Here is an 11,582-nt window from a genome sequence, read left to right on the forward strand (position 1 = left end):
GCATTGTGAGAAAAGATAAGCAGGCGTGGTCTTCTAGCCTTCCTCAGCTATCTGTGGACTGTCTCATGTTGGGCAAATCCTGGACTTGTGAGTCTTCATCTGTAATGTGGGGCAATAAGACCATCTCGATAGTCTTAGGTTAAGTTAGGTTAAGACTCCTTGAAACCCCAGTATAGAGTAAGCAGAGAAGAAATGCATGCTATCGGTATTACTGTGCCTGTGATTTAATAATAATAACAGCTAATGTTTGTTGATCACTCAAATGGACCTAGCCCTGTGCTAGATGCTTTACAAATACAAATTACAACATCCCTGAGGTGCAGTTATTACTTCATTTCACAGAGGAGGGAAGTCCAGGAGGTTAAGTAACTGGCAAGGTCAGTCAGCCATTGGGTGTTGGGACCCGGGGGTGAACTCTGATCCTCCTACAGAGCCCACATCTCTCCCCCTCCCACTCCATCTGGTCTCAAAGAGCTCCAGTCTCTCCTTCCCAAACCTAGTGATTCCAGAACTTCAGAACAAATTCTGATTTATTCCTTGTAGTGGGCTGAATAATGGTTCCCAAAGATATTAGGTCAAATCCCTGGAACCCAAAAATGTCACCTGTTCCAAAAATTATTCTTTGCAGATATGATTAAATTAAGGCTTTTGAGATAGTCTCAGATATCCTGGGTGGGCCCTAAATGTAACCACACGTTTCCTTATAAGAAAGAGGCAGGGTGAGCAGCTGCTGCACCAAGAGAAGCAGGAGCAGGGAGAAGCAAGGAGATGCAGCCAACAGTTGGAGCCAGATCAGGAGCCTTGAGCCAACTGGGAGCCTAAGCTGCCTTTGCTAAAGCAGCAGCAACTAAAGCAATGGAAAAGATACTGGCTATCTAGAGACTCACCCCTTCCCTTCTTTCTGCTACATAATAGCTCCTTCCATCTGGAAGTTCTTTGCTGGTGGGGGTGGAGAACAAACATGCCACCTCCCAAGAAAGTAGTGGTGATCACCCGAGCCAAGAGGTACGGCAAAGAGAACCCGAGAGCTGAGCTGGCGGGCAGAGGAGGCTGCACTCTGTATTGCTTGCGAAGCTGTATTAAAGGGCAAGTCTGCCTCCCGGGGAGTCTGACTGGTGTGAAGAGCAGGGACACCAAAGCTACCCCATACCAGATCCATCTGGATGTTTTCTGGGGACAGACAGAGGGAAAGCAGTTCCGTATTCTGATCAACAATGCAGGAGGGATGTTTTTATATTCCAAGTCAGTCAATGACTCTGCAAATTCCCTGGGAGCCTAAGCCACTCCCTTCTCACCCATTTGCTCCTGGAGTGAATGAAGGAGACTGCTCCAGCACTGGTAGTATTATCAGTGGCCCACCACACAGGCAAGTTTCGCTTCCATGTCCCTAGGGCAAGTAGCCTACAGTTAGGGTTTTGTTTATTTCCACAGCAAGCTGGCCAATGTGACTTTTATTTGAGAGCTGGTCAAGAGGCTCCCAGGCACAGGGATCACCGCCTGTGCAGTGCACTCATAATAGACATCATCCACTTGAGGCTGGTCTGGCACTCCTTCCTACTAGGCCTGCTCTGGCAGCTCTTCTCCCTCTTTATCAAGTCGGCACAAGAGGGGGCACAGAACAGCCTACTCTATGCCCTGGCAAATACGTCTCAGTGACTTCAAGAGGACTTGGGTGTCGCCAAGAGCCCCAATAACAAAAACACTGAACATGTGTGGCATGTCAAGTGTGAACTCCCAGGAATCTGGTAGGTGCAGAGCCAGTAGAAGAGCCAGAGCTTGATCCGGTCCAGCCCCACCCCATAATGAAAGGAGAGCAAGAAGGCCCACCATGAAGGATGCTCCTTCTGGCTTGCTGCTGTTGGAAAACCTGCCCCCCTCTGATTCTCCTGACCCTTCCAAAACCTCTGCACACCCAACCTTCTTTTGAGGCTGGCTCATGACATGAGGCAAAAAAAGCCACACCTGAATTACTAGAACCCATGAGTGTTACCTTACCACAACAAAAAAGATTTTGCAGGTGTGACTAAGTTAAAGGTCTTGAGATAAGGGAATTATCTGGGTGGGTCCTAAGAGAAGCAGAGGGAGATTTGACACTACAGGAGAAAGTAATGTGACCCAAGAAACAGAAACACTGTTTGAATGCTGCAGTCACAACCCAAGGACTTCTGGCAGCCACCAGATGCTGGAAACAGCAAGGAGCAGGTTCCCTTCAAAAGACTGGAGGAGATACAGCCTTGCAACACCTGATTTCAGCCCTGTGAATCTAATTTTAGACTTCGGACCTCCAGAACTGTAAGAGTATAGATTTACATTATTTTATGCCACGAAGTCTTTGGCAATTTGTCACAGCAGCCACAGGAAATTATGGGTGACTGTAGGAGGTAGCATAATTCTCTAAAGGTCCCTTGTATTTTTAAGGTGAATTCATTAATCTATTCAACCAAAAAATAAGAGGCAATATGGAAGAATAATAAAATAGGCTCTGAACTCAATCCAACTTGGGGGTGAATTCCACCTGCTGATTGTATGAACTTGATCAGGTTGCTTAACTTTCTGAGGCTCACTTTCAACATTTGCACACTGGGAGTAATAATGGTACTTAACTCAAGGGTAAGTTGTGGAAATTAAATAGGATGATGCACATAAAAGGCTTGGTGCTGGGCAGAAGAAGCTTCATTACCCTGTCCCTGACAGAGAGCTCCGCCATTCTCGGAGGAGCAATTTAGAGCAGGCAGAGCTCAACAAGATTTGGGGACCCACTGAAGACAATGGCAGTGGCGATAGGGGAGGCTTCCTAAAGAAAGTAATTCCTGAGGCCAGGGGACACATCAAGTCCTAAATACATAGTTGCCTTCTGAATATGTTTGCTGTAAATATTAGTATTAGGGGCTACATGTTTCTTGTTCTTGGGTTTTCAAGAAAAAGCACGTATCAAAAACTGTCCGTGATGGGGAGTGTTTAAAATTCTTAAGTTACTAGAAAGATCCTAGGAGGTTCTAAGAAAGACCCCACATCTGAGGGAGGCAGAGGCTGAGAGCAAAGGCTGGCGGAGACCAGCTTCATCGATACCATTTACAAAATAACAGGCGCATCCCAAGGAAAGAGAACTGCGCATGTGTGCTGACCTATGGCGCCCTGAGTGGACAATTCTAGTGGGAAGGAAAACTAGCGTGGAACGGGGAAATCTGCCTCCACCCATTTCGAGAAGCCGGTTTTATCCCTGCAGTCTGGACTGTTAGGCCCCATTCCTGTCTCGCTGATCGCTGATTGGCCAGATCTCGTTCACCAGCTGCTCTGATTGGTCAATTGTCTTAGAGACAGTTGTGGTCGGGATTTTGATACCTCAGGGAGTGACACTGCTTCACCATTGCGGTAGGTTCTCTCCGAGGGCTTTTCTGGGCGGGTTTAGGGGAAGAGAGATAGAAAGCTGGGGATCTTTGTAGACTGGATCCTTTCTGTTGTCTGAAAGACTAATTCAAGCCTTTCCGGGCGGTCCCCGTTGGGCAGAAATAAAACAAACCATCTCCAGTCTTTGAAGCACCCTAATTGCTCTTTCTTACGGAAACACCACCCCTCAACCTGAGAAGTCCCCCAAATCATCCAGAACCCCTAAATTTCCTCAACTAGATAGAACAGCCTCTGCCTAAGATATGCCTCAATTTCCTCCTCTGACCTAAAGCCACGGTCTTCTTGGCCTCAGAAACCCCTGAATTTCCTCTCCCTAAGGGACTACTAACTCCCCACATTCTCAACCTGAGTGATGGCTAGTCCAGTGGTCTCAGAGTTTCTAGCTCTCTTCACGCAAATACTTTTCAAATAACCCAGGAATAGCTTCAAAATCACTCTTATCAGCAATCTTCCTTTCTCTCCAACTGAGCAGCACCCACATCCCTCTGCCTGGAAACCCAACCCCATCAGTCAGGAAATACCATATGATCTCTGGTACTTACACACAAACGCACACACACATGCACACACACACACACACACCTTTGGCTTAAACACACCCTCTCTATAAATTTACACACTCCCCCCACCACCACTTCCCCAATGGAGGGCCTTGTGTATTTCCTTCAGGATAGGCCAAACTCCAGGCAGACTACTAAAGACATCCACCCCCACCCTAAAGGCCCTAAGTTGTTTTTTCATAAGGGACCTCTTGTCCCTTATTTTCTTTTATTTATTTAATATATTTTTAATTGAGGTTCCATTGGTTTAAAACACTGTATGATTAAGGAGAATAGATCCACACCTCCTCAGATGTGTGGGACCACACCACCCCCACCTTAGAGCACCCACAGTCCTTCACCCACTGTAGTCCCCTGTTTTCATCTGACTTCACTCCATGACCTTATTCAGGGACAGATAAGCCCAGGAGGGAGAAAAGGAGAAGCTTGATTCCAGGTGACTGAGGGTGGCCTTCCTTGAGTGCCTTCTCTCTCCACAGGACCTTTGGCCTTGTGACTGGAGAGTCGCGGTCTGTGACACTTTGAGACCAGACTGTTCCCGGCACCATGGACAAAAACAGCTCCTTTGTAACAAAGGACAAAGAACAAGCTAAGAAACTGAAGAAATGTGAGGTGAGGTGTTCTGGAGGGGGAAGAGGAGTGATCTAGGGGACAGTGTCAATCTCTGAGAAGGTGAGATCAGAGGCACTGGGGACAGGGAGCAGAACTTCAGGGGGAGATCCAGAGCCTGAGGAGCTTCTCACTCTCTGTCCTCACCTAGTATCTGTGGAAACAACAGGCCTGTGACCGTGTACTGCATTTGGTGGCTTTCTGTCCATTCTGGAAGGTGAAAGAAAAGCCTGCCAACCAACCTTAAGTGCCTACTGCTTGCCAGGAGAGGGGCTCGTGACTGTTACCCATGTTCTGTCAGTCAGCCGGGATAGCACCCAGAGGATTATTATCCCCAGTTCACAGATCCAGTACACAGGTCTGCCGCGGGGGAGGAGGCCTCTGCTGAAGGTCACCGTGTTTAACTGAGTCACTGCTGGGATTTATATTTCTTTCTTTTCTAGGCTTTCAAGGATATTTCTAAATACTTTTCTAAAGAAGAGTGGGGAAAGCTGGGATACTCGGAGAAAACCACTTATGTCTATATGAAGAGAAACTACGAAACTATGACTGGTCTAGGTAACAGGATGCTGTAGGCCCGGGCAAGCCTGGGAACACATCTTGTGCACGCGCGTGCACGTTTGTGTGTGTGCACTCACACACACACACACACACACACACACACACACCAGCCCTTTTATGTGCCATGGCTTCTGCTTAGGCTGCAACAAAGCGTCCCATACTTTCCTTTTGTGCAGGGAGAAACCACAAGGCAGCTTCAGGCTGCCTTCAAGCAGCTAATATCTTCAAGCTCTAATATCTGTGCAGGACTGAGGACCAGGAATGGCCACACAGATGCTCAGAGCTAAATCCCTTTCTCCAGCATGCTTTGCTCCCACTGGCCAGTGTAGCACACTCCTGCACCCCCACCCCCGCCCCGGCTGGTGAATTTTACTGTTCTGCTGCCTTCCAGCAGCCCCATCCTGCTCTTTTCCTCGTAGGTCGACTCTTTTTCTTTTTTAGATTTATTTATTTATTTATGCATACAAAAACTGGGGTACAAGCCAGAGGTGTGGAGGGCTGAGAGAATTCACCAGAGACAGTGGGGAGCAGAACAGACAAATGCACTGAAATACACTGCTGAGGGGAGCAGCAGGCAAAACAGAAGAGGTCTTCTGCACCATGTGGGTCAGCTCCCTGGCTAGGGATTGAACTCAGGCTGCATGCAGTGGCTGCAGATAGCTTCATAGTGGTGCGCTTTAACCCATAGTTCCTTCAAGGAGGGCCTAGGTTGACTTCTAAGGAATGAACATTTTGTTTCTCTCTAGGTCTCAGAGCCGCTCTCCCAGCTTTCATGTGTCCTAAAAAACAGACCGCAGAATTCCGTGACTCTGATGCAGATGGGACCCTTGGGAATCAAAGTAAGTGTCAGGAAAGGCTGAGAAAGGGTACGCTGAAGTCCTATTGCCTGGGAAAGATCCTCAGAAGTTTGTTCCTTCAAAAGCATCATGGCTGAAGGAAAAAAGTTAAATACAAAAGGTTAAGTACAGTCAGAGGCCATTCGCTTAAAACTCAAAAACGTGCAAAACAAGAGCATGCACTCATGTGTGGCTTAAGGGTGGGGACCCATTCTGAGAAATGCGTCGGTAGGCAACTTCATCCTTGCACAAATGTCATAGAATGTTAATTTCACAAACCCAGATGGTACAGCCCACCACACACCTAGGCCGTATGGTCTAGTTTATTGAGACCTCTGTCATCCATCGTTCATGGAACTGTCACTAAGCAGTGCACGACTGTGTATTTTTATGGATAAATAAATGGTATTAAAAACCTGAATGAAAATAAATCCATCAAATTCAGGAGTGGAGAAAGAAGGAGGTCAGGGATCGGTGAGGCTGTACAGATGGTTTCAGCTGTGACTTATTTCTAGAGTTCGTTTATATTCTGATAAAGATCTCAGAGCAATGTGAGCAGCGAGGGGCCAGTGAGCAGCACTGAGCTCCCGCTGGTGGCAAGGGGGAGGCGCATGTGTTTCCAGTGTCATTCGCTCAGATTTCCTGCCCATTGGAAACATTTCTTTTTGAAAGTTCTTTTTCTTGCTAAACACTGTGAATGAGTAAAGGACAATTGAGAACAACTAAATCATAAATCCACCCAAAACTTCCAGAACCAATTACATAATAATGTTTATCCAATTGGTATCGGATAAAAATTTTGAGAGAAGTGGCTAGAACGTTACATAATGGCATATAGCTATTCACGAGTGTTTTACCAAAACCAGTTTACCATTCAAACCTGGTTTTGTGTTCAGCTTCAGAGAGTTAAGAACCTATCCTTCACTCACACACTGAACTTTTGCAGAGGCAACAAGGTGGAGAAGAACAGATTCTGGAGGTCGATACACATCTGAGAAGGGTGTGGACTCATTATAAAGGGGCAGGATGTGCTCACTGTTCTTCTGCTCACAGTACAGTTGTGTGAACACAAACTCAGAATATTTAAACTATCTCCAATTTAGACCTGAGACTTCCCTGCTAAAGGCCAGACTTCACAAGCTCACAAAATTCCTGTGAGAGGGCCGAAAATCTTATACTTTTTTGACATTAAAGAAGTGTCTTTATACTTGAAACATTCCATGGTTTCTCATACACTTAATATCCTCTCTGGCATACTATAGAATTCATCCATTTTAAGTATACAATGATTTTTACTTGCCGCATATCTTTAGTGGATACAGATCAAATTCCCAGTCAATCGACTTAATTCTTGGGAGGGGAGGTAGGTTGCAGGAGTGATAGGGCTAGTTTACAACTTATTAACCGCCCTGAGGGAAATTATGAATTCATGCTGCAAACAAATGCATAAACCATTATTAAAGATAATCCAGAAGCTGGTCTCAAAATAACTCCTTGACAGTGAGTGGGTCCATAAACTTCTGCTGCAGAATTCCCCCAGTAATATGGGAGGCTCTGTAGATTTGGGGGTTATTTGCCAACAAAGAAAAATGCTAATTTATCACCTTCTTTTAGGTGAACCTCCTCAGGGTATTTTCAGTGTGCCACAGAAAAAACACATGAAGGTGAGTATCTCCCAGATCTAAAGGACAGAGGCCCTTTCTCCACAGATGTGAATCTCCACGGATGTAAGAGCAGAAGAATATTGAAAATGGCCTGACTCTCACTACCTTCCTGTCCTGGTCTCTCTATTACAATGCCTGATGTGACAACCTAAGAATAATTAACAAGTTGGGTAGCTGATACTTCTCTCCTCATCATAGCAGTGCCAGATGTTATTTTAAGAAACTAACATGGATTAACTCCTTCAATCATTAAGAAAACCGCCATGAAATTGTTAGTATTATCGAAAACCGCCATGAAATTGTTAGTATTATCATCCCCAATAGTGATGAAGATACTATTATAATAAATGTAGTAATAATAAAGATGAGGACGTTATGGTATAGAGGTGCTAAATAATTTGCCTAAGACCACAGTGGCCATGGTAGTCTAATCCAAAACCTCAAAAGCACCTCCAAACTCATTTTGTAGATGGTTTCCTTTGCTGTGAAGAAGCTTGTTAGTTTGGTGTAGTCCTGTTTGTTTCGTTTTTTGTGCCCTTTACTTTGGGTGTCTGGGAACACGTTCTTTGCTGTCTGGATTATGAAACCCTTGAACCCTTCCTCTCCCTTCCTTCTTTTATTTTTCCTCTCCCTTCCTCCTAGTCATTTCTCGCACACCACTTTCCAGCAGTGTTTGTCCCCTTTGTACACTTGTGCACGTATCCTTCGAGCAGCTGTCTACTAATTTTTCTTCAATCCCTAATGCCTTCTAGAGACCCCTTTTTTTAATTTTGTACAGACCTTGTGGCCCCTTAGAATAGCATTCTTCCCCACATCTCCTACAGACGACACTCTCACTTGCATGAAGACTTCTGCGCTTTGTGAGAGAGTCAGTCTGTAAAGAGCAGGAAGATGAGCATGCTAGTTCTGGAACAATGTTCATTTAGGTCATTCCTTTCCTTCTGACCTCCCAGATTCTTTATAACCTAGATACAGGTATTGTAACTGTCCCCCAGAGTTGACGAGAATGTTAATTAAGATGCTCTATTGTGAAGACATTTTGTAAACTCTAAAACTTGCCATTGATGCTTTTCATCTGTGACCTTCACATTGAAAAGGTGATGACCAAGATGTCAAAAAGTGAAGATGATTTGAAACTGGTAACACCTGGCTCAGAGAAGGAACCGAAACAACTGCCCCACTCGGGAAAAGCAGGTAACTGTGATCAGCAGAGTAATAATAGATCAGGTAAAAGGAGGTTTGGGGAACAACTCCTCTGGCTTCCCTGGCTGTGTTCAAATATGTGATCTAGACACGGGGGTGGATCCTGGACAGGCCTGTATCTAGGCTGCACCGAGGAGCTCACCATGCTCCAGCTGAGATGTTAGAACAAGACTTCCAGAGTCACACACTTGAGATTTTATTGATATAGCAGCTGTGGAACTGTTGGCAAGTCTCAATTCTTTGCGCTGCAGACTCCTAGTCCCCAAAATGTAAGTAAAGAGTCATAGCTTCATAAATTATGCCAAGGATTTAAATGAAATCTAGAAGGCTTGATGACATGAAAGGTGCTCAAGTAATTCTATCTGTGATCACCTGGGAGCGTATCTTACTCGCTCTTAGTCACATGGATGACATACTACATGCCCTTAACAAATACATATTGAATGAAAGAAGGTCTAAATGAAAGGTCTAAACCTGATAATGGGAGGAACCAGAATTTAAAAGTCCAGCTGGTATGTATTGGTACAGATCTAATGTCTCCATTTTTCTAAACCAGATAAAGTGAACTTAAAAAACTAAAATAAGGACCCTCCCTGGTGGCGCAAAGAATTAAGTCTCAGCACTATGAAGCTATCAGCAGCCACTGTAGCACAAGTTTGATCCCCTGCCAGGGAGCTGAACCATGTGGCACAGTCTCGCCCGCTGTTGCCCTCAGCAGTGTATTTCATAGATCCGCCTGTTCTAATCCCACTCTGTCTCTGGTGAATCCTCTCACCCCCGCCCCACACACCTCTGGCCTACACCTCAGCTCTTGTATACATAAATAAAAATATATAAATCTTTTAAAAATAAAAATTAAATTTAAAAGTTGTGAAAAAACAAACTGCGCAGAAAGCCCATGGACATTTGTGAGGGAGAAATCATCTCCTTAATCGAAAAATGAAGGCCCAGCACTCCTCCAGCCCACCCCAAACCCCATTTACAACTCTTCTCCACCATAGGATCTAATAAAAGAAAGAACAATATCTGGGCCTACAGGTTGCGAGAAAGAAAGAACCAAGTAGTGTATGAAGAGATCAGTGACCCTGAGGAAGAAGACTAACTCTGTGAGTACTTTTCAATCTATCTCCACACCCTTGAAAAATGCATGGGTGCAATAGCGTGGTATTGGTATTCTAGCTTGTCATTGTTCCCCGAATCCCTCCTCTTTCCTAGTATCTTGAGGTGCACCATTAAGATGAGGATGAGATCTCCCACAGTCTTTCTACTCCCTCTTCCCATATCCAGGGGACTTCCCTATCCAAGGTGCTGTGGGCTCCCAGGCCCCGGGTCAGCTCCTCACAGGTAGCTCACACCTTCCTCTAGCTGAGCAGCTCGCAAGGCCAATGAGAGAGTTGCTGTGGCACGAACAGAAGTTCCTTTGAGAAACGGTGGGTGGTGTGTGCAGTCGTGAGGTCGAATGGAGAGGCCACAGGGCCCTGAGGGCCAGGATGAGGAGAGGGTATTCCTTTATCAGGCATGGGGGCTCAGGCTCATTGCCACTGACTCTACTTTCCTCAGCCTCAGAGATGTAACACGTGTCCATGATAACAAGCAGAACTTGGTGGCCTTTCACGAAGATGGGCACGGCTGTGAACTCCTGGCCATCAGATGAAAGAAAAAGAGTTCACACCAGAGAAAATTTAAGCACGGTTTTTCTTATTGTTTCAAATGTTTTGTTAGATGTTAGAGTTTTCTTAATGAGCAAGATATATATTTAATGCATATCTGTTTCTATGTATCTATGCACTTAGCTCAGAAAACAAATATTGTCAAGTGTTCTCTGCATAGAACAGTACTACCTTCTTTAGAAATAAGCGCTAAGGACAGTTTTGGTTGTTTAATTCCAGATGTTTTTCTCTGCACTTATACACATACACACACACAGAGTACACAACATGAGCTTCTCCACTGCATTTCCTCACTACCAGCATGTAGTGGGGATTCTCTTTCATGAGCAAACAGTCTCTTTGGGCAGGTGCTTCATGCGATAAACCCATACCATATTATTCATTTACTCTGTGTCAGTGACTAGAAGTTAATAAATGTTTACAAATGTTTACCAGCTGTTTTCTCCTGTCATTCTTGTGCACAGAATCCTGTGCACATGCATTCATGTTTCTTTAGCACATATTCTTAAAAGTAGAATTGCAGCATCCAAGGGTTCAGTCATTCACAAACACTTAATGAAAATGGACTGTATATTTGGGCACTGTTCTAGATGCTGAACAGACATCAGGGAACAAGAGAAACAAATGTCCCTGCCCACGTGGAGTGAGGGATAATTCTAGTGGGGCATATTTCCAATTTTTATTTTGGTGAATAGTCTATACCCCAGTTTCTGGTCAGGATTCTGCAGCAGATGATTGAATGCTTTGGCCTTTGCTCTCTGTAAGATCTTCAGGGTCAGGGCCCTCCCTGGTGGTGCAACGGGGTTGAGACTCAGCACAGCAAGCTGGCCACAGCCGCTTCAGTGCGAGTTTGATCCCTGGCCCCAGAGGTGACCCACATGGCGAGACAGATCTCTCCTGACCTGCTGGTTTCTCCCTTCAGCAGTGTACTCCATCGATCTGTCTGTTCTGCTCCCCACTCTGTCTCTGGTGAATCCTCTCACTGCCCCTGTACCTCTGGCCTGTACACCGGTTCTTGTATACATAAATAAATAAATCTTTAAAAAAAAAAAAAGATTTTCAGGGCCAGAG

At 45.2% G+C, this 11,582-nt stretch overlaps 1 protein-coding gene across 1 annotated transcript; it reads left to right on the forward strand.

Annotated features, from left to right (window-relative positions):
- Positions 1-4,514: 4,514 nt before the first annotated feature.
- On the forward strand, positions 4,515-9,943 carry LOC101629786 (protein SSX3). The gene is made up of 4 exons (XM_012730275.1): positions 4,515-4,580; positions 5,021-5,135; positions 5,885-5,977; positions 9,843-9,943. The coding sequence occupies exons 1-4, from the start codon at positions 4,515-4,517 to the stop codon at positions 9,941-9,943; spliced, it is 375 nt and encodes a 124-aa protein (XP_012585729.1).
- Positions 9,944-11,582: the final 1,639 nt, after the last annotated feature.

This window comes from Condylura cristata, unplaced genomic scaffold (genome assembly GCF_000260355.1).
Source record: "Condylura cristata isolate star-nosed mole 26May11 unplaced genomic scaffold, ConCri1.0 scaffold00027, whole genome shotgun sequence".
NCBI lineage: Eukaryota > Metazoa > Chordata > Mammalia > Eulipotyphla > Talpidae > Condylura > Condylura cristata.

Coding starts and splice junctions, on each gene's coding strand:
- LOC101629786 (XM_012730275.1), top strand. CDS start 4,515: ATGGACAAAAACAGCTCCTTTGTAACAAAGGACAAAGAACAAGCTAAG. Junction 4,581..5,020: donor AGAAACTGAAGAAATGTGAG/GTGAGGTGTTCT, acceptor TTTCTTTTCTAG/GCTTTCAAGGATATTTCTAA. Junction 5,136..5,884: donor CGAAACTATGACTGGTCTAG/GTAACAGGATGC, acceptor GTTTCTCTCTAG/GTCTCAGAGCCGCTCTCCCA.